The sequence below is a fragment of the Bos taurus genome, chromosome 13, assembly GCF_002263795.3.
Source record: "Bos taurus isolate L1 Dominette 01449 registration number 42190680 breed Hereford chromosome 13, ARS-UCD2.0, whole genome shotgun sequence".
NCBI lineage: Eukaryota > Metazoa > Chordata > Mammalia > Artiodactyla > Bovidae > Bos > Bos taurus.
The window spans coordinates 43687456-43714683 of NC_037340.1; the positions used below are offsets into that span (position 1 = coordinate 43687456).

Here is a 27228-nt window from a genome sequence, read left to right on the forward strand (position 1 = left end):
CACTCTCTTAAATTGTGTGGTTCTGTGAATGTGTGTATGTATGTATGGTAAAATAGTTAAATTTTTTCAATTGATGTTTGATAAATATTAAGCTTAATATTGGAAAAATGGAAAAAATATTGTGTGGAAGTTTCTAGTCTAACATATGGTCAATAATTGTTCAATCTCATCATTATATAATTTAAGATTGCATTGATAAAGAAGCAAGCAAGTTAATTGGCTTCAATCCTCTTCTTATGCCCTGGGATTGGTTTCACGTTGCCCCTCCTACAATGTATCTGCTAACATTGGAGAGTGCAGCTGGGGCGTGACCATCCTGGTGTTTATCAATTGTGAAGGCAGAAGGGAAAAATCAGAGTCCGCTTAGTCAGAGAAATGACAATGGATCCCAAATACCATAAGAAAGTGAAGCTTAATGATGGCCACTTCATTCCTGTTCTGGGATTTGGCACTTTCGCACCTCCAGAGGTAAGAGTAGTGGTTTGGGGTTGAAATATAAATAGTAAGTGGCTGAAACATGAGTGGAAGAGAACTTCGGTTGTCAAGCACTGAGCTCCTGTGTGACTCTGGGAGGATCTCGTGGTTCCACTAACCAGGCTAGAAACATGCCCTGTGAAAGGGGAGAGAGCATCCAGTCTTCACTCTGCATCAGGGCCTGAGGCTGTGCTCACCTGCAGATTACTCTGGGTTCCCCTTCAGTTTCCGTCTCTTTCCCAGCTTATCAGAAGAGGTGAGACGTGGCTGTTGAGAACACTGACTGTCAGCTGTTTGGCTTTGAGGGCGATTGCAATGGTGGGGTTTCTTTGTATATTTCATTCCAGAACTCTTCCCTCCTTCCAAATTAGTATTTCACCCAGAGCAGTATTTGAGGTGGAAGGTCCTGAAGATGAGGTGACTGGAATCTAATGGGAGAGAATTGCTTTTCTACTGCGGGATACCTGCTTGGTCCAGGCGACACACGGCAGCTATGCTTTGCTTTGTGATTCTGTTTGTTCTTGGAAACTTTTTCCAATGGGAACTATAGTATCATTTGAAGGGATAAGCTACAATCTTACAGGTCAGGCTTCATACTGTATTGTTGGGTTTTGTAGTGTCTTTTTATTAGAGTATTGTTTTTAGTGCTTGGGCATAAGAGAGACTAGTGGACAAGTCTCTAGACTGGAAGCCAGAAACTTTGTTGTCCATCTTTTTTTTAGAGTATGTAGTTGTGACAAGGGACTGGTCTTTAAACTTTGAATCTCACTTTTCTAATTTATAGAACAAAAGAAAATATTCAGAGACATTTTGCAGATAAAAGATCGGGATTGTTCACTTTGCAAAATGTGATGAATGGAGAGAAGGGTCCAGCCTAGTACTGAGCTCACTGGTTCATTCCTCAGTACATCCCACAAGGCACGCGATTGTCAGGAAAACCAGGACTAGACTCAACAGAGGGAACTTGGACCAAGCATCTACCTCCTTGAAACATGAAAGATCCTGCTTTGCAGAAACATATTGAAATAGTATTCAGCTTGAAAAGGGAATTTAATTCCACCATTTGCAACCACACAGGTGAACCTGGAGAATAGTAAGCAAAGTGAAATAAGCCAGAAATAGAAAGACAAATACTGCATGTTCTCTTCATAGGTAGAATTTAAAACATTGAACTCATAGAAGCAGAGTGTAGAGGAATGTGACCAGAAGCTGGGGACAAGAGTGGGAAATAAGGAAAGATGTTGGTCAAAGGTCCAGACCTTTTGTAATGCAATGAAGTCTGGAGACCTGATGTACAGCATGGTGACTATACTTGAATACAATGGGTTATATTTTGAAATGTTATAAGAGAATATATATTAAGTATTCTCACAAACACTCCCCAAATTTAGCTATGTGAGATGATGGATCTGTTAACTATCTTGATTGTGTTAATCATTAACAATAGATAGTTACATGAGAACATCACTTTGTACTGATTGAATAGACACAGTTTTTCTTTGGCATTTTCTCTGTAATATATACTGGTAGACACGGATCTTAGAAGCTTTCACCTGGTTTCTTGATGCATTTCAGTTCAGTTTAGTTGCTCAGTCACGTCCAAACTCTTTGTGACCCATGGACTGCAGCACGCCAGTCTTCCCTGTCCATCACCAATCTCCCAGAGCCTGCTCTAATTCATTTCTGTTGAGTCAGTCATGCCATCCAATCATCTCATCCTCTGTCATCCCCTTCTCCTCCTGCCTTCAATCTTTCCCAGCATCAGGGTCTTTTCCGATGAGTCAGTTCTTCACATCAGGTGGCCAAAAGTTGGAGCTTCAGCTTCAGCATCAGTCCTTCCAATGAATATTCAGGACTGATTTCCTTTAGGATTGACTGGTTTGATCTCCTTGCAGTCCAAGGGACCTTCGAGAATCTTCTGCAACACCACAGTTCAAAAGCATCAGTTGTTTGGTGCTCAGCTTTCTTTATGGTCCAATTGTTACATCCGTATGTGATACTGGAAAAATCATAGCTTTGACTAGACAGTCCTTTGTTGGCAAAGTAATGTCTCTGTTTTTTAATAAGCTGTCTAGGTTGTTGGTCCTAGCTTTTCTTCCAAGGAGCAAGCGTCTTTTATGCCTTCATGGCTGCAGTCACCAACTTCAGTGGTCTTGGAGCCCAAGAAAATAAAGTCTGTCACTGTTTCAATTGTTTCCTCATCTATTTGCCATAAATGCTTATTGATACCACCTCTAGGTAATAGGATCAGTAGTTTGGTGAATGATGCTTATTGGTACCTCTTTTTTCCTCACATATTTCTATCTTAAATCTAGTACCTGTCTCCTCTCACCATGACCCCCCCCAAAGAGAATAATTGTAACTTTCTCATCATTGGTGTGTTCAAATTTTGATTTTAAATTAAAGTTGCTTTAAATCTTTGAACCTAGACCAGAGCAGTGTGATTTAATACGGGCTAATGAATCAGGGCTTCCCTAGTGGCTCAGATGGTAAAGAATCTGCCTGAAATGTGGGAGACCTGAGTTCGATCCCTGAGTTGGGAAGATCCCCTGGAAAGGGAACTAGCAACCCACTCCAGTATTCTTGCCTGGGAACCACATGGATGGAGGAGTCTCATGGGATACAGTCCAGTCTTGATGCTTTTATCATACATAAAAGCATTTTATGCTTTTTGTTGATTTTGCTTCAGACATCTCACAGTATAAATCCTATCCATGACTACAAGTTTATTCTGAGTCCTTTGGATTCTTCCAGCAAATCACTGAAACTGGTGGTGGGCTTGGAGTCCTCTGATGCCTGTGATCAACCACTGATCACATGGGGTTGAAGGGTTCCTGGGTGCCCATTGAATCACTGACCAGGAACGTTCAGGGAAACTGTCATGGGTCCATCACCATACATACAGAGCTAAACAAAGGCATGAAGAAATGTGGGTTCTTAGTCAGATCAAGCTTGTGTCTTAGCAATCTCTTAATGATGTGAATATTCAACAACTACTTTTCTTGCTTACATAGGTTCCTAAGAGTGAAGCTCTGGAGGTCACCAAATTTGCTATAGAGGTTGGATTTCGCCATATTGACAGTGCTCATTTGTACCAAAATGAAGAGCAGGTTGGCCAGGCCATTCGAAGCAAGATTGCAGATGGCACTGTGAAGAGAGAAGACATATTCTACACTTCAAAGGTGCTGTGTGTGTTGTGTGTGTGCACGTGTGTGCAAGTGACTGGGGGCAGATGACAATTACATAACAGGACCAATAGTTTGCTGAACAGTGCTCATTGGTACCCGTTTTTTCACACATACTTGTATCTTAAATCTAGTATCCTTCTCCTCTCACTGTGCCCCCTCAAAGAGAGTAATTATAACTTTCTCATCCTTGGTGTGTTCAAATTTTAATTTTAAATTAATATCACTTTACTTCTTTGAACCTAGAGCAGAGCAGTGTGGTTTAGTATGGGCTAATGAATCAAGGCTTCCTTGGTGGCTCAGATGGTTAAGAATCTGTCTGAATTGCAGGAGACATGAGTTCGATCCCTGGGTCGGGAAGATCCACTGGAGAAGGAAATGGCTACCCATTCCAGTATTCTTGCCCGGAATCCGGTGGACAAACGAGCCTTGTGGGCTACACTCCAGGGGTCCCAAAGAGTCGGACACAACTGAGCGGCCAAAACTATACTATATTTACTTAATGAATCAGACCACCTGGGAGCAGATTATAGCTTTTCTTATCATCTGGGAGACTTCTTGAATTTCTTCACATTCTGAATCTCAGTTCTCAGCTCCAAGAGTAAGAGAGCATTTGAGAGGCACTTTGTACATTACACAAAATGCAGCCAAAGTGTCTTGAACTATGTTTTTCTCACATTAATATGTTCAAAGCTCTTTTCCCTACAGTTATGTAAACAAGATAGTAATTAACTTTGAGAAGATGGATTGTTTGATCAAAATAGACTAAGTTTGTGTTTTTACACTCTATCAAGCATAATTCAGTTGATGGGCACGGTAATTATTTGATAAAGTTATTTATATCTTGATTCATTTCATTCCATTGTGAAAGATATACTGATGACAAATTCAATCAAATAATGAAATTTACATGGCTAGGTTAGATACAGAATGGAACTCCAGAAGAAATGAAATGGTTTTTCCCATGGTCATCTCTTTCTAATGGATAATAATGCCTAATTATTAGATGAAAGAAGACAAACACAATTACATATAGCAATCATTTCCCACCGCTTCCTTTGTTTAATCTCTGCAGGTTTGGTCCACTTTCCTTCGACCAGAGTTGGTCCGACCAGCCTTGGAAAAGTCACTGAAAGATCTTCAACTGGACTATGTCGATCTCTATATTATTCATTATCCAGTGCCTCTGGTGGTAGGTGATTTGTGTCATCAGCTCTGTTTTATTTCATGGGTCAGAATGCCTATAACTTGCATGGATGGTTGACAAGATTTTTTTAGTAAGTTTGAAGGTTTACATTAGACTTCAGTTCAGTTCAATTCAGTTCAGTCACTCAGTCATGTCCATCTCTTTGAGACCCCATGAATCACAGCACGCCAGGCCTCCCTGTCCATCACCAGCTGCCAGAGTTCACTAAAACTCATGACCATCGAGTCTGTGATGCCATCCAGCCATCACATCCTCTGTCATCCCCTTCTTCTCCTTCCCCCAATCCCTCCCAGCATCAGAGTCTTTTCCAATGAGTCAACTCTTCGCATGAAGTGCCAAAAGTATTTGAGTTTCAGCTTTAGCATCAGTCCTTCCAATGAACACCCAGGACTGATCTCCTTTAGGATGGACTGGTTGGATCTCCTTGCAATCCAAGGGACTCTCAAGAGTCTTCTCCAACTCCACAGTTCAAAAGCATCAATTCTTCAGCACTCAGGTTTCTTCACAGTCCAACTCTCACATCCAGTATTCTTATATATACATGACCACAGGAAAAACCATAGCCTTGACTAGACGGACCTTTTTTGGCAAAGTAGTACCTCTGCTTTTGAATATGCTGTCTAGTTTGGTCATAACTTTCCTTCCAAGGAGTAAGGGTCTTTTAATTTCATGGCTGCAATCACCATCTGCAGTGATTTTGGAGCTCAAAAAAATAAAGTGTGACACCATTTCCACTGTTTCCCCATCTATCTGTCATAAAGTGATGAGACCATATGCCATGATCTTAGTTTTCTGAATGTTGAGCTTTAAGCCAACTTTTTCACTCCCCTCTTTCACTCTTTCATTCACTTGGCCTTGGAGTACACTAGCATAGAATCCCCTAAATAATCATTTGTGATCATTATTTTGGGGAGGTTCTTTGAATCTCTTACTTGCCTCTAAGAGAAATGTGTTAAGTAATCTGAGTGTCTCTGCCTCAAAATCTTGAGGAAGTGGAAATAGGCAAGTCCTGTGCATGGTGCTGATTAGGACTCAGTGTCTGGGGATCTCACTACATAGTTTGATGCAGAGTGCTGAGTGCTGACATGGCCTCACACCTGAACAGGATGAGGTCTTCTCATCTCTCACCCTTTCATGTTCCATGGATTTGGTGATGTCCTTCTGGGTGGGTCTAAACCTCACAGTCTTCTCAGGACTCGGGAGACCTGGCCTCCACTGTCGCCTGTGTTCATGGTGATGTTTGCAGACTGCACTTAGCCATTAAGAACTGTATTATGTAGAGGGGAATTTTCCAGTTTTTCAGTGGTTAAGACTGTGTACTTTCATTGCTGAGTCAGGGTGCTTTGAGGGAGTGGGTTCAATTCCTATTAGGGAACTAAGATACAGCAAACCCATGGCACAGTCAAAACAAAACAGCAAGAACAGCTTCTATTATGCAGAACAATTTTTTAGAATACAGAATTCTGCTCAAGCCATCCTTTGCCAAAGAGTTTATTGGACTATGTAGAGGGCAATTCTCATCTACATAGATTTAAGGATTCCTAATACTTAACAGAAATGTCTCTGTTTTTCTATTCCTTATAATGACATCACTCTTGGTTTGTTTTATTTTTATCTCAGCATTTTCCATGGGTGCCAGAATGACCTTGATCTGTTCAAGCCTCAGTCTCCAGAATTGAATATGTCTGCTTCTTCCACATAGCTTATCAACCTAAAGAGAACCTTGCTGGTTCATGTGTATGCCCTGAAGCTATCAGATGTTCAGAGTGAAAGGAATTCTGATATTTAGTCCAGGTCAAGATTGCAATTTTTATGCCAGCAGTAAGGCATAACTTACTGGCACTCCCTGCACAATAGAGGCAGTTTTCAAGAAGAAAGTATAAGGGGCAGAAAAAAATTCACTTTAGGCACTGAGAGTTCCCATGAGAATGTAGGGAAATTATATCTATCAAAACATATAAGAGATTACTGGAAAACTGCCTCCTAAAGACATTGCTGATAACTCCATTTGCAAACCTCTTTGCAAATATTAGTATGCAGAATGTAAAGGAACCTCACAGAAGTTTAGCATCCTGGTCCCAGATGTGCCTGGCAGGCTGGCTAAATGTGGAGAAATTATTTGGTGATATCTCTGAAATGACTGCTTCTATTCCAGCCAGGGGAGACACTTCTCCCAACAGATGAAAATGGAAAACCGATATTTGATTCAGTGGATCTCTGTCTCACGTGGGAGGTGAGTCTGGGGAGGAGAGAACCGGGGGAGGAGCCAGGAGAGGGGGAACCTCCTTCATCTCTTCCACTCATGAGAATTTGCTGTGGACCATCACACTCAGCAATTCATGAATCTAAGGGCTGGAATGCTGGGGTTGAGGGGAGGGAACCATTGCTGAAATGTTCACAGAGAGGAATGAAATGGAGAATTTGGGACAGTGTAGATAGACATCTCTTTCGTTCCATGTGATTGTCTTCTCCAGGGTTTTCTAAGGAGGAGATGCTACTTCTTCTTTTTCTTGTGTTATGACCTTCTTCCCCTTTATCTTCTTGATAAGCAAAGCTAATTCTTGACCAGATACCCTCTTAACGATTTTTCAGCATTTCTTATTGCTATATTGCCCATTCCAAGTGACTGCTCACCACCCCTCCCTCCCAGGCCCTGGAAAAGTGTAAGGACGCAGGGCTGACCAAGTCCATTGGGGTGTCCAACTTCAACCACAAGCAGCTGGAGAAGATCCTGAACAAGCCGGGGCTCAAGTACAAGCCTGTCTGTAACCAGGTGAGCAGCTCGGCTCCTCTCCCTCCTGCTCTTCAGAACCTCCTTACACTGGAGCCTGATGTCTGTCTGTCCTTCCCCACTGTTCATCCGACTTTTATGGAGTGAGAAGTCTACAGAGCTGAGCCTGTGTCTGGACTGTGTGAACAGAATCTATAACAGTATCTTTGATCAACTCTGGGTGGAAAAGTTGGGGATGGCTTCCTTCTCAATCGTGGTGGGGACTGAGGGAAGGTAACGGAGATGAAGGAGGTGAAATTCCTCCAGAATTTAGAGGAGGGAGGCATTTCCCTGAGCTGAAAGCATGACCAGAAATCAGGTGTGAAAGTTCTTGGATGAAACTGTACACGAAGGAAGAGCATGAAAACATGGAGTGGGAAGTAAATACAGAGAAAATCCAGGTGAGACAGGTGTTAAGGGTTTGTGTGTGGTTTAGATGCCTAAATCCTTAGTCTTGATGTCCCAGCTTCAACAGGGAGCACAGTACACAGAAATGTGCTAGGGAATATGAAAGTCACCCAGGTTAGAGCATGAAGTTAAACGCTTATGTTGATCTAAACCGTTGATAGTGAAAGGTTGTTGTTGAATCACGCGAAGACACTGGGATTCTTGGCCCCCAGAGGAGAAGAATTCAATCCGGGGCCAGAGACAAGGCTTGATCACTCAGACCTTCTGTGTAATAAAGTTTTATTAAAGTATAAAGGAGATAGAGAAAGCTTCTGACATAGGCATCAGAAGGGGGCAGAAAGAGTACCCTCTTGCTAGTGTTAACAATGAAGTTATATAATCCAAAGAATGTCTGGAGGTTGTAAAAGACCTCATCAGACCTACTCCCATAATTTCCATTTTAAGATAACACTGTCCTCAGGCAGGATACAACCTTGTAAAGACCAGGTCTACTCCCATAATTTACATTTTAAGATAACAGAAGGTTTAATCCAGAGACTGTCCTTAGGCAGGATTCGTTATTGTTATATAATCCTAAGGAATGTGGAGAAAGAAAAAAAAGTTTGTCCTTTCTTCCTCCTTGAGAATTCCAGACCCCTCTCTCCTTGGGGACCCCTAGACTCCTTATCAACCTGCCTAGGAACGAACTTTCTCAATAGAAGAGTTACTCAGGAATTAGAGCAGACCTTGTGATTTCAGTTCACTTCAGTTCAGTCGCTTAGTTATGTCTGACTCTTTGCAACCCCATGGACTGCAGCACACCAGGCCTCCCTGTCCATCACCAACTGCCAGAGCTTATTCAAACTCAAGTCCATTCAGTCATTGAGGCCATCCAACAATCTCATCCTCTATTGTCCCCTTTTTCTCCTGCCTTCAATCTCTCCCAGCATCAGGGTCTTTTCCAATCAGTCAGTTCTTTGTATCAGGTGGCCAAAGTATTGGAGTTTCAGCCTCAGCATCAGTACTTACAGTGATCATTCAGGAAGGATTTCCTTTAAGATTGACTGGTTGGATCTCCTTGCAGTCCAAGGGACTCTCAAGAGTCTTCTCCAACACCACAGTTCAAAAGCATCAATTCTTCAGCACTCTGTTTTCTTTATGGTCCAACTCTCACATCTATACATGACTACTGGAAAAAGGATAGCTTTGACTAGACGGTCCTTTGTCGGCAAAGTAACGTGTCTACTTTTTAATATGCTTTCTAGGTTGGTCATAGTTTTTCTTTCAAGGAGCAATCATCTCTTAATTTCATGGCTTCAGTCACCAACTGCAGTGATTCTGGAGCCCCCATAAATAAAGTTTCTCATTGTTTCCATTGTTTCCCAACTATTTGTCATGAAGTGATGGGACTGGATGTTAGCATCTTCATTTTTTGAATGTAGAATTTTAAACCAACGTTTTCACTCTGTTTCACTTTCAACAAGAGGCTCTTAGTACGTCTTCACTTTCTGCCGTGAGGGTGGTGTCATCTGCATATCTGAGGTTATTGATATTTCTCCCAGCAATCTTGATTCCAGTATGTGCTTCAGACATCCAGGCATTTCACAAGATGTACTCTGCATATAAGTTAAATAAGCAGGGTGAAAACTTAAGCCTTGACTTATTCATTTCCCATTTGGAAACTGTCTGTTGTCCCATGCTTCCCTGATGGCTCAGATGGTAAAGCATCTGCCTGCCATGTAGGAGACCTGGGTTCGATTCCTGGGTCGGGAAGATCCCCTGGAGTTGGAAGTGGCAACCCACTCCAGTACCCTTGCCTGGAAAACCCCATTGAGGGAGGAGCCTGGTAGGCTACAGTCCATGGGGTCACAAAGAGTTGGACACAACTGAGCGGCTTCATTTTCCTTTCCTGTTGTTCCATATCCAGTTCTAACTGTTGCTTCTTGACCTGCATACAGATTTCTCAGGAGGCAGGTAAGGTGGTCTCATATTCTCATTTCTTGAAGACTTTTCCAGTTTGTTGTGATCCACACAGTCAAAGGCTTTGGCGTACTCAATAAAGTAGAGATAGATGTTTATCTGGAACTCTCTTACTTTTTCAGTGATCCAGCAGATGTTACCAATTTGATCTCTGTTTCCTCTGTCTTTTCTAAATCTAGCTTAAATATCTGGAAGTTCATGGTTCATGTACTGTTGAAGCCTGGCTTGGAGAATTTTGAGCATTACTTTACTATTGTGTGAGATGATTGTAATTGTGTGGTAGTTTGAGCATTCTTTGGCATTGCCTTTCTTTGAGATTGGAATGAAAACTGACGTTTTCCAGTCTTGTGGCCAATGCTGAGTTTTCCCAGTTTGCTGGCATATTGAGTGCAGCACTTTCACAGCATCATCTTTCAGGATTTGAAATAGCTCAACTGGAATTCCATCACCTCCCCTAGCTTTGTTCCTAGTGATACTTCCTAAGGCCCACTTGACTTCCCATTCCAGGATGTCTGGCTTTAGATGAGTAATTACACCATCATGATGATCTGGGTCGTGAAGATCTTTTTTGTATAATTCATCTGTGTATCCTTGCCACCTCTTCTTTATATCTTCTGCTTCTATTAGGTCCATACCATTTCTGTCCTTTATAGAGCCCATCTTTGCATGAAATGTTCCCTTGGTATCTGTAATTTTCATGAAAAGATTTCTAGTCCTTCCCATTCTATGGTTTTCCTCTGTTTCTTTGCATTGATCACTGAGGGAGGCTGTCTTATCTCTCTTTGCTATTCTTTAGAACTCTGCATTCAAAGGGGTATATCTTTCCTTTTCTCCTTTGCCCTTCAGTATTCTTCTTTTCATAGCTATTTGTAAGGCCTCCTCAGACAACCATTTTGCCTTTTTGCATTTCTTTTTCTTAGGGATGGTCTTGATCACTGCCTCCTGTACAATGTCATCAATCTCTGTCTGTAGTTCTTCAGGCACTCTGTCTACCAGATCTAATCCCTTCAATCTATTTCTCACTTCCACTGTATAATCGTAAGGGATTTGATTTGGGTCATATCTAAATGGTCTAGTGGTTTTCCATACTGTCTTCAATTTAAGTCTGAATTTGGCAATAAGGAGTTCATGATCGGAGCCACAGTCAGCTCCCAGTCTTGTTTTTGCTGACTGAATAGAGCTTCTCCATCTTTGACTGCAAAGAATATAATCAGTCTGATTTTGGTATTGATCATCTGATGATGTCCATATGTAGAGTCTTTCCTTGTGTTGTTGGAAGAGGGTGTTTGCTATGACCATTGTGTCTCTTAGTAAAACTCTGTTAGCCTTTGCCCTGCTTCCTTTTGTACTCCAAAGCCAAAGTTGCCTGTTACTCCAGGTGTCTCTTGACTTCCTACTTTTGCATTCCAGTCCCCTATAATGAAAAGGACAAATTTTTTGGGTGTTAGTTCTAGAAGGTCTTGTTGGTCTTCATAGAACCATTCAACTTCAGCTTCTTCAGCATTACTGGTCGTGGCACAGAGTTGGATTACTGTGAGATTGAATCTTTTCGCTTCTAAACAAACAGAGATCATTCTGTTGTTATGGAGATTGCATCCAAGTACTGCATTTTGGACTCTTTTGGTGACTATGATGGCTACTCTATTTCTTCTAAGGGATTCTTGCCCACATATAATTAATGCTTATCTGAGTTAAATTCACCCATTCCAGTCCATCCAGCTCACCCATCCAGTCCAATCATAATCCCTAAAATGTTGATGTTCACTATTACTATCACCTGTTTGACCACTTCCAATTTGCCTTGATTCATGGACCTAACATTCCAGGTTCGTATGCAATATTGTTCTTTACAGCCACAGACTTTGCCTCCATCACCAGTCACATCCACAACTGGGAGTTGTTTTTGCTTTGGCTCTGTCTTTTCATTTTTTCTGGAGTTATTTCTCCACTGATCTCCAGTAGCATATTGGGCACCTACTGACATGGAGAGTTCATCTTTCGGTGTCCTATCTTTTTGCATTTTCATGGGGTTCTCAAGGCAAGAATATTGAAGTGGTTTTCCATTCCCTTCTCCAGTGGATCATGTTTTGTCAGAACTCTCCACCACGACCTGTCTGTCTTGGGTGGCCCTACATGGCATGGCTCACAGTTTTATTGAGTTATACAAGGCTATGGTCCATGTGATCAGTTTGGTTAGTTTTCTGTTATTGTGGTTTTCATCTGTCTATCCTCTGATGGATAAGGATAAGAAGCTTATGGAAACTTCCTGATGGGAGAGACTGACTGAGGGGTATGGCAGGTCATTGCGGACCAGTACCTCTGCAGGAGAGACTCAAACATAGACTAAAGCATAGTTCTAGCTCAGTCTCTGTGGGGTCTCTGTGTCCTGGTGTGCACAAGGTTTGTTTGAGCGCTCCGAGGTCCCTGGCAAATATGAGGTTTGATTCTAAATGTGATTTTTGCCCTCCAAAGATGGAGAAGCTCTATACAGTCAGCAAAACCAAGACCAGGAGCTGACTGTGGCTCAGATCATGAACACCTTATTGCCAAATTCATATTTAAATGGAAGAAAGTTGGGAAAACCAAAAGACCATTCAGGTATAGTCTAGTCAAATATAATCAAATCCCTTATGATTATACAGTGGAAGTGAGAAATAGATTTAAGGGCCTAGATCTGATACACAGAGTCCCTGATGAACTATAGACAGAGGTTTGTGACACTGTACAGGAGACAGGGATCAAGACCATCCCCATGGAAAAGAAATGCAAAAAAGCAAAATGGCTGTCTGAGGAGGCCTTACAAATAGCTATGAAAAGAAGAGAAGTGAAAAGCAAAGGAGAAAAGGAGAGATATAAGCATCTAAATTCAGAGCTCCAAAGAATAGCAAGGAGAAATAAGAAAGCCTTCCTCAGTGATCAATACAACAGAATGGGAAAACAACAGAATGGGAAAGACTAGAGATCTCTTCAAGAAAATTAGAGATACCGAGGGAACATTTTGTGCAGAGATGGGCTCGATAAGAACAGAAATGGTATGGACCTAACAGAAGCAGAAGATATTAAAAAGAGGTGGCAAGAATACACAGAAGAACTGTACAAAAAAGATCTTTATGACCAAAATAATCACCATGGTGTGATCACTCACCTAGAGCCAGACATCCTGGAAGGTGAAATCAAGTGGGCCTTAGAAAGCATCACTATGAACAAAGCTAGTGGAGGTGATGGAATTCCAGTTGAGCTATTTCAAATCCTGAAAGATGATGCTGTGAAAGTGCTGCACTCAATATGCCAGCAAATCTGGAAAACTCAGCAGTGGTCACAGGAATGCAAATGGTCAGTTTTCATTCCAATCCCAAAGAAAGGCAATGCCAAAGAATGTTCAAACTACCACACAATTGCAATCATCTCACACACTAGTAAAGTAATGCTCAAAATTCTCCAAGCCAGGCTTCAGCAATACGTGAACTGCGAACTTCCAGATATTCAAGCTGGTTTTAGAAAAGGAAAAGGAACCAAACATCAAATTGCCAGCATACACTGGATCATTGAAAAAGCAAAAGAGTTCCAGAAAAACATCTATCTCTGTTTTATTGACTATGCCAAAGCCTTTGACTGTGTGGATCACAATAAACTGTGGAAAATTGTGAAAGAGATGGGAATACCAGACCACCTGACCTGCCTCTGAGAAACCTGTATGCAGGTCAGAAAGCAACAGTTAGAACTGGACATGGAACAACAGACTGGTTCCAAATAGGAACAGGAGTACATCAAGGCTGTATATTGTCACCCTGCTTATTTAACTTATAGGCAGAGTACATCATGAGAAATGCTGGGCTGGAAGAAGCACAAGCTGGAATCAAGATTGCCAGGAGAATTATCAATAACCTCAGATATGCAGATGACACCACCCTTATGGCAGAAAGTGAAGAGAACTAAAAAACCTCTTAATGAAAGTGAAAGAGGAGAGTGAAAAAGTTGGCTTAAAGCTCATCATTCAGAAAACTAAGATCATAGCATCTGGTCCCATCACTTCTTGGGAACTAGATGGGGAAACAGTGGCAGACTTTATTTTTTGGGGCTCCAAAATCACTTCAGATGGTGATTGTAGCCATGAAATTAAAAGACGCTTACTCCTTGGAAGGAAAGTTATGACCAACCTAGATAGCATATTCAAAAGCAGAGATATTACTTTGCCAACAAAGGTCTGTCTAGTCAAGGCTATGGTTTTTCCTGTGGTCATGTATGGATGTGAGAGTTGGACTGTGAAGAAAGCTGAGTGCCAAAGAATTGATGTTTTTGGACTGTGGTGTTGAAGAAGACTCTTGAGAGTCCCTTGGACTGCAAGGAGATCAAAAAGTCCATTCTAAAGGAGATCAGTCTTGGGTGTTCATTGGAAGGACTGATGCTAAAGCTGAAACTCCAATACTCTGGGCACCTCATGTGAAGACTTGACTCATTGGAAAAGACTCTGATGCTTGGAGGAATTGGAGGCAGGAGGAGAAGGGGGCGAAAGAGGATGAGATGGCTGGATGACATCGCTGACCCAATATACATGAGTTTGGGTGAACTCCGGGTGTTGGTGATGGACAGGGAGGCCTGGCATTCTGTGATTCATGGGGTCGCAAGGAGTCGGACATGACTGAGCGACTGAACTGAACTGAACTGTCTTGCTGGGGCTTCTCCATTGCCCTTGGACGTGGGGTACCTTTTTTTGGTGGCATCCAACATTCTCCTGTTGAGAGTTGTTCAGAAGCGTGTTGTATTTTGGAGTTCTCACAGGAGAAGATGGGCACATGTCCTTCTGCTTCTCCATCTTGAATGCTTGTAGACTTATCCCCTGAGGCAACTTTTTTCATTGATACTATTTCATGGGGGCTTTTTGGTTAATATGGGTACCAAAAATACGAATTTTTCTTTGCCTTGTGGAGTTAAGGGAATTGTCGAAAACAATCTTTAAGATCCAGAACTATAATTGGCCTATTCTGTGGTATGGCTGAAGGTCCCCATGGTTTGTATTACTGCATTAATAGCTCAAAGCTTATGAAGCAGCCTCCAAATGCCTGAGTTTTTATGGACTGTGAAAACTGGAGTATTCCAAGGACTAATACTCTCCTCTATGTGTCCTGCTTGAAACTGTTCTTCTACCAAGTCTTGTAAATGTATAAGTTTCTCCCTTACTAGAGCCCATTGATCCACCCAAACAGGTTTAGATGTAAGCCATGTTAGAGGTATGGCCTGTGGTGGCAGAAACTTTGGTGGTGGTTTAATTACTAAGTCGTGTCTGACACATGTGACCCCCATGGAATGTAGCCTTCCAGGCTCCTCTGTCCATGGGATTTTCCAGGCAAGAATACTGGAGTGGGTTGCCTTTTCCTTCTCAAGGGGATCTTCCTGACCCAGGAATCGAACCCAGATCTCCTGCCCTGCAGTCAGATTCTTTACCAACTGAGCTATGAGGGAAGCCTAGAGAAAGTTTTATGGCCCTCAATTAGCCCTTTTCTGTCCACTTTCGGCTGAACAGATAAAGGAGAAGGATCTCCCTCCTTTCCTAGCTCTTTTTCTGGTTGGCACCCCATTCTTGCCATCGTATGATCTGCCTTTTCCTCATTGGAAAGAACTAGGTGCCAATGGGCAAGCAGATCTCTGCCCCATAAATTACAGGGAATGTCTGCAGTAAAAGGTTGGAAGTGAGCAAGCTGTTTGTCGGGCCCTAGGCAAGGAAGAATTGTTGCACTTTGAGCAAATTGTTGAGGTTTCCCCAAGCCTGATTATCTTTTTCTGGGGTTCAGTCAGGGGCCAATCAGCTCACCATTGAGGAGAAGTAACGATGGAAATGTCAGCCCTAGAATCTAAGATTTCAGAGAACAATTTTGCTTGGATTTTAGCCTGACATGTGGGCCGATCTGAGAGTATTTGTTCAGTAAAGCACACTACTTGATCACCTGTGCTCCCAAATCCTTGTTCTCCTCTGGTGACAGGATTATAGTTGTTAGGGGCATGGTAAGGCAAGAGAAGGAGTTGAGCAATTTGTTGAGCTTGAAGAATGACATGGAATTAAAGGGAGATAGCCATTACTTTAATTTCTCCTGAATAGTCTGGGTCAATAAGGCCAGGAAGAATTTGGAGGCCCTTAAGGGTAAGGCCACTTATGCCCAGAATGAGTCTTATGGTTCCTGGTGGCATGGGACCTTGGATCCTAGTAGGGATTGCTACTGGATGGTGGTGGTGGGGTATCCAATTCATTAATTCAGACAGATACTCAGGTTGGGAGGTCCAACCCAGCACTTCCACTGGTAGAGACTGAGAGGCTGGAGATAGGCTGAAGGGTGTGCTGGAGGTCCTCACAGTGCCCTGACTGTTTGTGGGGCCTGGGGCTGGCCCTGATGGTGGTTTCCAGGCTGCAAAGGGGAACCGTTCTTCTGGGATTTTGATCTGTATTGATTAACCCAATGATTGCCTTTTTGGTATGTAGGACACCGGTGTTTTATTTTCACCAGTAGGCGGAGGTATTGTAACATCTATTTTGGGCCCAGAACAGCAAACCTTTTTCGTATGTCTGGGTTTTCCACATTGAAAGCATTTGGCATGGGAAGAGCTAAAATTATTTTTAAAGGCAGCACAAATTGCTTGGGCTAGCTTGGTTTGTTTGTGAGCCTGTGTACCAACATTTTGACACTCTCGAACAAAATCGCCAAGGCTGCCATTTTGACGAATAGTGTTAAGGGCGGCCTTGCAATCTTTATTGGCATTTTCATAGGCTAATTGTTTTAACAAAATATCCTTTGCTAGGACTATTAATTTGACAGCGGAGAGCAGATGAGAGCCGGTCTAAAATTCAGTGAAGTCTTTCTGGGTCTCTGTAATATTTTAACAAATGAACCAGTAGGCTCGCTGAGTTCTCATACTGTCTGCCCCTGCTTCAGCAGCATTTTGCAATCTGTACATATGCTCCCACCAGTATACATTAATAAGTCAATTGGGCATTCGGACTGGTAAATTGCCCTGTGCCTATGAGCATTTCAAAAGTAAGATTATCTCCATTGGCCAAATTAATACAGGCTTGTTCTTTGCACAACTCAGTATAAGAGACAAAAATCTGTAAATATTGGGGACCACTTAAAGCTGTTTTGGCTAGCATTTTAACATAATAAGGAGATCATTTCCCACGTAAACAAATTTCCAACAGCTCCCATGTATGTATACAGAGAATTGACCCCAATCAGTCTAACACTAGAATTAGTTCCTTTAAAACCTTGATGTCAAAAGTTTCATGGATTGCAATAACCTGAGTGGGATTATTGGGGTTGGGCCTGTAATCGTTGGGAAAGAAAGATGGTCCTCAACGTCTAATGCACCCAAAGGAAGGGCAGAGGCCATGGCCCGCTGAAACCAGATCAGTGGCTTATCCTCCCAAGACATTTCTGGACCCAGTGGAGGCACCGGTGGTGGAAAACTGTCCTTGAGCTTAGGTGGCAGAGCGGAGGGTTAACAAGATGTCTGAAGACACTGTCTTCTCACATTATTTCTCAGTCTGTATAGGGTATAGGACAAATCGCACTAGCCCCCAGGTGACAAATACCATCACAGGTATGCAATCCCCTCTCCTGTGTGCTGTTTTCAAATTTTCTCCCCCTGGATCCCAATTTTCAATATCTAGAGTGCCTTCTTCCAGAAACCAAAGATTATATTTAACCACCTCTCTTAGCAATTGTGTCAATGGCTTCTCTTTCACCTGTGCTCCTGCAGTCCGGAGAAGGTGCCTCAAAAGCTGGAGATGATGTTTCTCAGCTCATGTTTCTCAAATCCTTCCCCATTGACACCCTGACTTAGAAAACAAGGGACTTCCCACCCTTAGATTTTGAGGGCCTGGTCACGATCCATGTGTCTCACCTGCCGCTCAATGTCTTCACTTTGAGTTTTTTCCCTTGAGGGAATCCTTCCTGACTTCAGGTCCCTGTTCAGGAGCCACCTGCCATGTCCAGCACAGAGGGTGAGAAAGACCTGAACCAGGGGCGAGCGTCTAATGAAAAGACAGTCACATCTAATTTGCAAGTGGGGAATCAGGGGACCCTCCTGCTCTCCATGGCAGGAAGCCAAGATGTCTCCTTTCAGCCCACACTTTTATGGGCAGAAGTCATGAGATTACTAGGAAAGAGCTATACTGGGGAGTTTGATCAGTGCACCATAAAGAGGAAGTAAAGTTGAGGCTCTGCTGTTGATCAGGAACATTTGTTTTGTTTCCACGGGGATGGACGCAGGGGCCAGCAGTGAAGCAGAACAGAGAGCATGCCCAGCCCCAAGTCTGTCCATTCAGCATGCTTACTAGCACAATCATGAGGGCACAGTTTGCCGCACCTCCAAGCCATGGGGCAGGTTCTGGTTTCTGCTCTGCCAGGCTGCAACAATATTTTGCTGACCTGGTTCTGATTGTGGTTCACACGTAATTTTGAGTCATCTTAAGCTCTTTTAATGTAAAACGGTCACTCAGTCTTTGTGTTACCAAGATATCCAGGCAAGGTTTGGACAAATACACTGTCTTTATCATTGTTATTTTGTGATGCTAATTAACTTGTTCCTGTAATCCTAGATTATGTAAATTAGTACTTAAATCTGAACTCCTTGCTACATTAAGGTTAAATATTTTGACAAGAAAATGATAGTTGCATGCTTTGTCCCTAAATGAACCCCGGTAGGAAGTGCATGGTGACAAGTTGTCCCACTGTGAGTGACAGTACTTTTGTTCTTCTGGTAAAGCTATTTTAGCTGGAAACTTTATTTGGAAATGTGTATTTTCCCTCTTGAAATTATCCAGTCATCTGTTGGATGATAACCATCATCAGGGGAAGTTTGATTTCCCCCAAGTTTTCATGTAATAGTTGAGAATCCATTGAGGACTTTCAATTGAATTAATTATTTCATTGGAATGTTTTTCATTATTTTCCATTTTAAACGCTCTTTTTAATCTTCTGACCTGACATTTTATTGTAAAAGTAAAATTGCCTCATTATTCAGGATAAAATACATCTATTCCTGTAAGACAGGAGAAAACACTGCACTCTTTCACATTAACTGTCAGTTTCTGAGAAAAGATTTATTGAAATAATCACCATCTGTGGAGAGAAGTGTTTTTGCTCTTTCTTCCTCTCTCAGGGATTTTTTTGCCTCTATGTGCTATATTTGCTTTCACTCATGATTCCCTTTGGTGCTCAAATCTACCGAAATGTCACCAATGGGAATTCATGAAGCTGGTTCTTTTGCCTTCAGATGTTTCTTCATAAGACTGTGCAATTTCTTTCTTTCTGGCATAGTTTGATGTCCAAAGCTTAGACAGCTCTTTTCCTGTCCCAGGTCTGGAATTAGGCACATGTCTTGGTCTGTTCAGTGGTGTTCAGCAACCAAGATCTGGTCCACAGAATTACTTGTTCTCAGTAATGTCATTATTTTTTACCTTTTCAGGGGACAAAAATATAATTTAAAAAAATTCTTTCCTTGATATTTCCAGTTGTAATGTGATGTGACACAGTTTTTCTTTAGCATACATAATTCTTACTTTTAAGCTTTCTCTGATGTATTACCTTTTCATATAACCTGACACTCTTTTCTGTTGGTGTTCTACAGGTGGAATGTCACCCTTATCTCAACCAGAGCAAGCTGCTGGAGTTCTGCAAGTCACACGATATTGTCCTGGTTGCCTATGGTGCTCTGGGAGCCCAGCGGACATTACAATGGTAATGAACAGTATTGATGGTCACAAGGAGTGTATCTAAATCTCATTTCTTGATGAAAATATTATTGTTCCGTACTCAGTGCTTTGGAGATAACTCTCAAAGGGTAGAGGGGAGAGAAAACAGATGGGAGAAATCCTCTTTTTTCCTTTCATCAACCAGCTAGATATCTTACATTGCATGTGTCTTGTATATACATTTTAACACAAGTTTCTGCATTAAAATCTCTATATAATCCCCCAGTTGATAACTAAGACATAAGCTTTGTCATATTTTACTTATTTATGGACTAATGAGCATATTACTATAATAGACTTACCAAGCCTCCCTCACCCTATGTCTAAAATCAGGACAATAATACATATTTCCAGATTTATCATGATTGAGAAATAAGTACAATTTGAACCATTTTTGTAAACATTTGTATAAAAATTGCACAATGTAAATAATTATGAAATGGACAGTCTTCATTTTCAGATTACTCAACTTTTATCAACACCTGAGACAAGTGAAAATTAGAAAAAAATGGAAAAAAATATTTCCCAATCTTGTCCATCATGTTCTCCTTTCATACCATTGTCTTTACTTTTGAGCATTGATTAGAAAAGAAAAATAACCACAGAGAAGTAAAAAAGAAAAAAAACTCCATGAGTTCAGCAGTCCTGGTTTCAACTCAATAATGCATCTGAATCACCCACAGAGATCTGTAATCACAGAATAGGAGGTGACATATTTGAGGTTCTGTATCAGTTTGTCTTCAGTGAAGCCATGGAATTTTGTGTTTCTAACAAGATCCCAGGTGATGCTGATGATGCTGGTTCATGGACCACACTTTGAGAAGCGCTGGTCTAGAGGTGACATACCTGATATGTTTGGGAAGACTCTTCATAAACTGAGCACTTAGTCTCAGCTCCTCAGCATTTCTGAATTTCCTTCCAGGATGAACCCAAACTTCCCCTTTCTCTTGGAGGACCCAGTTCTCTCTGCCATTGCCAAAAAGCACAAGCAAACCCCAGCTCTGGTTGCCCTTCGCTACCAGATACAACGTGGGGTTGTGGTTCTGGCCAAGAGTTACAACAAGAAGCGGATCAAAGAGAACATACAGGTGATGAGTGGGGCTGTGGGCAGAGGGCTTCTAAGGAATATCCTTCACGAGGGGCATTCTTTGTCTAACTGAGGACAGACATGGCTTCCCTTTCCCCTGTAGTTGTCCCCATCCAGCTGGAAAGTCCTCCAGTCCCCAGGGGGAGACTGGCTCCTTGGGGGAAAGATTAATGTGATTCTTCCTTCTTTTCAGGTGTTTGACTTTGAACTGACTCTGGAAGACATGAAAGCAATCGATGGCCTCAACAGCAATATAAGATACTATGATTTTCAACAGTAAGTGACTTGTATATATTACACACACACTGTTTTCTCTAGCATATAGCTCAGCAGAGGAATAAACTTTCTAAAGCTTAATTTCAGGGAGACAGCCCTGGTTTCCAGTATAGGAGTAAACCAGTGGCTTCCTGCAGACCTCAGACCAGAGGTTTCCTTAGGGTTCTGTCTCTGATCAACAGAAATGTGACTGGGACCCAGGACAGACAATCAGTAAAATCCCCAGTGTTGACATTGTGGTGAATTCACTACGTTGTGCCCCTAATCCCTGTGCCTGGTGTTCCTCCTCTCAGGGCCCAGAGACCCAGGAAACACACAGGGCACAGTGCCTGCAGCCCATTCTTCTTTCAGAAAGTGAAAGCATTAGTTGCTCAGTCTTGTCTGACTCTTTGGACTCCATCAACTGTAGCCCCCAGGCTCCTTCTTTCAGGGACTGATGCAAATGTTTCATCTTTAATTCTTTGTAGAATCAGGAGGAAATGATACATAATGACGTGTTATAAGGAATCCATCCTGAATTACATTTCTGCTTATCCTAACACAACTGTAAATGCATTGTTGATATTTCTGGAGGAGGGGCCCATGAAGGCCAACATGCTTCAGTGTGAGAAGTCACAGTGAGCCTGGCTCCACTCCATCTCCTAAGCATCTGGTGAATTTTCTTCCTGATGGACTTTTCTTTACCAAGACACTATCCATTTCTTCCAAATTTATCCCTTTACTGATCTTTTCCCCAAAACATCTCCCATTTTCCCATCCTTAAAATGTCAGCAAATGAATTTTGAGTATATCATGAACTGACCCTCTGGAGAGAGACTTCCGTCCTTAGCTGGACACACCTGGTAAGATTGTCTGGGTCTCTCTGGTTTCTTGAGTCAAGACTCACTCTAGTGTAGACTTTGTCCATCAGGGATCCATCCACTGGGGAGCTCCTACCTCCTTGACTTTACTTAGTTAGTACCATGGAATTCCAGCTGACGAATACTTCAGGAGGATGTCAGGAATGAAGAGAGAGAAGACTAATCAAACAGAGACATGTTTGGAGGGAGTTTAGAGAAAAGGGAACACAAATTAGTGATAAAATGAAGATTTAGTTTCAAATGAAAGATCTCAAAACTCCCCTTGTTTGTAGTATTCAGTCACTTCAGTTGTGTCTGACTCTTTGCAACCCTATGGACTGTAGCCCGCCAGCCTCCTCTGCCCATGGGATTCTCCAGGAGAGAATACTCAAGTGGGTTGCCATGCCCATTTGAGGGGATCATCCCAACCTGGGGATTGAATTCATGTCTCCTGTGTCTCCTGCATTTCAGGCAGATTCTTTACCCATTGAGACACTGGGAAGCCTCCTTGTTTGTAAAGGAGGTATATATATTTATATGTACATTTACATATGGGCTTCCTAGTTGGCACTAATGGTGACAAACACACCTGCCAATTCAGGAGACCTAAGGGGTGCAGGTTGGATCTCTGGGTTGGATCTCCAGGTTGGATCTCCAGATCCCCTGGAGAAGGAAATGGCAACCCACTCCAGTATTTTCCTGGAGAATCCCATGCACAGAGGAACCTCATGGGCTACAGTCCATGGAGATGCAAAGAGTCAGACGCTTCTGAAGCGACTTAGCACACAGTACACATGCACATATATGTGGACTCCCTAGGGGGTGGTAGTGGTAAAGAAGCCACCTGCCAATGCAGGAGACATAAGAGATGCAGGTTTGAACCCTGGGTGGGAAGATCCCTGGAGGAATGAAGGCAACTCACTCCAGTATTCTTGCCTAGAGAATCCATGGACAGAGAAGCCTGTGGGCTATAGTCCATAGGATCACTAAGACTTGGACACAACTGAGCAACTTAGTATGCCTGCATATTCATGTATATGTATATTATGATTCTGAAGAGACATGATGAAAAATGAGAAAAGATAGCAAGTTACTTTTCTGTCCTCAAAAGCTTTATGTATATTCTGAGCTCTCCCTCATTATTCTGTGAATGCCAAGACTTACTCATCCTTGTAGGTTTATGTCGATAGCACAGCTCCTGGAACATGGAATGGCTCTGATTCACTCTTTAATGAATTGAGTTGAAAACAATAAATTTAGAAAGAAAAATCAGACTATAAGGAAGGAAATCATCAGTAATATTAATTAATAACAAATTTAGTCATACAATACAAATTAAGAAAGCAGTAATCACATTTTATAGGTAAGACTGTTTAGGTGTATGTGGTATTTCTTCCATTTAATAGTAATTCCTTAATGGAAGCACCCTGTATTTGAGGGGTGCTCAATATTCTTTTTCTGTTGAATGGATTTATGAAAAACAGCAAAGAATTCCTTGACTGTGATCCTTCTCACCACTTAGGGTCAAAAGTTCCACCTGTGTCTGAAATGACCTCCACAGTTACCCCTAGGTCTGTGCCCTCTTATAAATTGTAACCTGAGTCAAACTACCGGTCACTGTGGGGTGAATATTACACGTGAAGGTTGGGATTGGATGCAGGTGAATGCAGGTGCCGTGTGCACATGGAGCAGACACCTGAAGTGTGCTAGTTGGGGGAGAAGATGGGATGTGTTTATAGACTTAGAGTTTTAGCCCATCCTGACTGCATCCACAGAGTAATGCTCTCCGTGCCAATATGACAAATTTAATAAATTATTTCTCCTCTTTCTCTTTCAGCGTGGTTGATCACCCTGAGTATCCATATTCTGAAGAATATTGACTGTGAGCTGTCCACCATGCATTCTACCAGAACTTCTTTTCCAGGGTTGTGAAGAGCATTTCTGTCCTTGGTGGAGATGTTTAAAAGAAGTGTATGAACTTTTGAAGCTTGTTTATCATTTAAAATTTTTTATGAAATAAAGATGACTTCAAATGCAAATTCTAGTTTTCTGTGATAACAAAATAATTTGGGAAATAAAAGAGAAAGAATGGAAAATAAAGATAACCTCTTGGTGCCTTTTCCTTTGTCAAAAATGAATTAGGTGATCTAATAAAGAAATGGAAAATTTTATTCAAGTCAGATTTGAGCACTATAACCCAGGAAGAGCATCTCAGAAAGCCTGAGAACTTTTCTGTCCTCTAGAAGTCAAGGCACAGGGATGTAAGTTTTGGAGACAGAGGGCTCTGCATGGAAAGACATATTATTGACAGTGTACATAATCCAGATCTAGGCATCATCAAGGTGGGTCATGTGACCCCTTACAAGGTGTAGAAGGAATTTATCTTTTAAGGAGTTGTCTTACTGATGCTAGGAGTCTGTTGCTCTTCAATGTCGAGCACATCTTCCCTCTGATGTGGGAGGTCTGGTCCATGCATCATGCAGACACACAACTTACAGTGAGGAAGAGGAGTGCAAAGGTAGAGAAAAGTTTTTCATGTTTAAATTTTTCTTGCCATAAAATATAAATTTAATTTCATACTTTCATGACTCTCCTATGTAAACGTATTTGCATGTTTATTTACAATTTGAAATAATCTTCAATATACAGGTTTTACACTTTTTTTTTTTAACTTAGTGTAAGTATTTTTGTAAGCTATCAAGTATTATCTGATGGTTTCCAGGGAGGAAGGGCTTGGGAAAGAGTTGGACTGGGAGGTTGGGGTTAGCAGATGCATACTATTGTATACAAATTGGATTAACACAAAGTCCAACTGTACAGCACAGGGGACTACATTCAATATCTTATGGCAAACCATAATGGAAGAGCATATGAAAAAGTATACATATATATATATATATATATATATATATGACCGAGTCACTTCGCTGTACTGCAGTAATTAACACAACATTGTAATTCAACTATATCTCAATACAAATGAAATAAAATACTTCCAATATTATATTTTGTTTCTTATAATGCTTCCCAGGTGGCTCAGTGGTAAGGAATTCTAAAGAATGAAGGAGACTCCGGTTCAATCCCTGGGTCGGGGACATCCCTTGGCGAAGGAAATGGCAACCTACCAGTATTTTTGCCTGGGAAGTCCCATGGATAGAGGAGCCTGGTGGGCTACAGTCCATGGTCACAAGAGTTGGACACAACTTAGCCACTGAACATGCACACATATTACAAAGCAGTGCATCTTATCGATTTAATTTTTTAAAACTGTTAGTTCTTTATTTAAAAATTTTTTATTGAAGTTGTAATACTTCAACTACCATTGTAGTTGGTTTACAATGTTCTGTTAATTTCTGCTGTACAGGAAAATGATTTAGATATGTCTGGAAATGGCAACCCACTTCAGTATTCTTGCTGGGTGAATCCCATGGACAGAGAAGCCTGGAAAGCTATAGTCCAAAGGGTCACAAAAAGTCGGATATGACTGAAGCAATTTCATGCCTTTTTATGCAAAGCGTTTTGATTAGTTCTCATATGTTTTGCCATTCATTCCTTGATTTCTTCAGCAAAAGTTTATTGAACCCTTTTAGGAAGACATTGTTTCATCAATAAATAAAATAGAGAAGAATAAATTAAAATAAATTCTTGAGTTGACAATCTAGTGGAGGGTAACACTGTGAATGAAATTAGAATTTAGCTGTTAGAAATGGATAAGTGCCAGGAGGAGATATTTCTACAAAATCTCTCCCATTTCTGTATATCTATTAGGCAGAGGCACCAACTACTGTTCATCCCACACAAGTATTTGTCTGTACAACAAATACGCTTGCAACACAGAGACAGTGGCTCCTTGTAGAGACATGGAGGGCAGGCTTGCTGTGCAGTAATATAAAGAAAATATCTCCCTCCTGAGAAAGAGAGGGAACCTGAGTGCCTCCTGCCATTGATCCAGGATCCCTAGACTCAAGGTTTTTCTCCCGTTACTCTACTCCCTGAATATTCATGGGGTGATATGAGTTCAAATCTTATCAATTAAGAAAATGTTACTAAAGTTTGGGGCTGTATAGGGTGGATAAGTGTGCTTTGCTTAATAGGTGCAGGCTTTGTGTCTTTGACTTTGGAACCCAACAAGTGTTGCAAAATCAGCTTTCTATTAGTTTGCTCAAAGCCGAGTCTGCGTATATTTGACAGTAAATCTGGTGTTTGCTGGTTGGTGAAGAAGGAAATGAGCTGTCTCACTGAGATCCTGCTAGAGGGGTTGTGTACTTCAGACATGCTGTATATCCAAGAGGTCAGGGTTCTTCCCCAAAAGGGAGACCTAAAGATGTTTTAGAGATGAGGAAGACAGTCTTGATTGGAAGCAGTTTCAAAAGTTTGGGACGAGTTGAGGAAGAAGCACTGACATATATACACTATTATACATGTGTAAAGCAGATAGATAGTGGGAAGCTGCTGTATAGCACAGGGAGCTCAGCTCTGTGCTCTGTGAGGACCTAGAGGGGTGGGTGGGGGAGAGGGTGTGAGAGGGGCTCAAGGGGGAGGGGGACTATGTATAATTATGGCTGATTCTCAATATTGTACAGCAGAAACCAACACAACATTGTAAAGCAATTATCCTCCAATTAAAACAAAATAAAATCCAAAAAAAGTTTGTGGATAAATAATAAGACAAATAACACTGAATTTCTATGCATTTGAGCAAATAGTCCTTGATAGCTTTTACTGTGATTGCCAAAATTCACATGAAACCTTCTAGATACTTTCTGAGTGAGAGTCTCTGTGGTCTGGAGAATAATAATAGGCTCTTCTGATATGGGGTCTTTTCTCCCAGCACGGTTCCAGCTGTCCTCCATCCTCACATTCATATAGGCAATTATGTAAAGGCTTTTTGTTTCTCTCTTATATCAACATTGAGACGTTGAGACTTTGAAGCCGCAGCCCTGTGTATTTCCTTTGGAGCTGGGCTGACCACCTTTCAGGCAGCTCTACCTGAATGGAACCATGACTTGGGATGAAGCATGTCTCTGTGCAGCTGTTACCAAAACTCTGCCCTTGTTCACTTGTGCCAAATAGAAACACAGAGACAGAATATTGGGTGAAGTAGCAAAGAGTTGCTTTACCAGATAAAGGGAGCCACAGAGGACTAATGCCCTCAAGGTCATGTAACTCTCCCTGGAGCAGTTAGTGAGGAGTTTCATGGTGTTTAAGGATCCAGGCAAGACCAGTTCATGCACAGTCCTTGGATTGGTTGGCTTCAAGGTGAAGTTTCAAGCATTATCAA

At 41.7% G+C, this 27228-nt stretch overlaps 1 protein-coding gene across 1 annotated transcript; it reads left to right on the forward strand.

The window, feature by feature from the left end:
• The first annotated feature begins 318 nt into the window (after positions 1-318).
• Positions 319-24052, forward strand: LOC782884 (dihydrodiol dehydrogenase 3). Its single transcript, XM_002692184.4, has 9 exons — positions 319-468; positions 3489-3656; positions 4735-4851; positions 7022-7099; positions 7517-7639; positions 19622-19731; positions 20668-20833; positions 21026-21108; positions 23785-24052. Exons 1-9 carry the CDS (start codon positions 376-378, stop codon positions 23825-23827), a joined length of 981 nt encoding a protein of 326 aa, XP_002692230.1. The 5' UTR covers positions 319-375; the 3' UTR covers positions 23828-24052.
• Positions 24053-27228: the final 3176 nt, after the last annotated feature.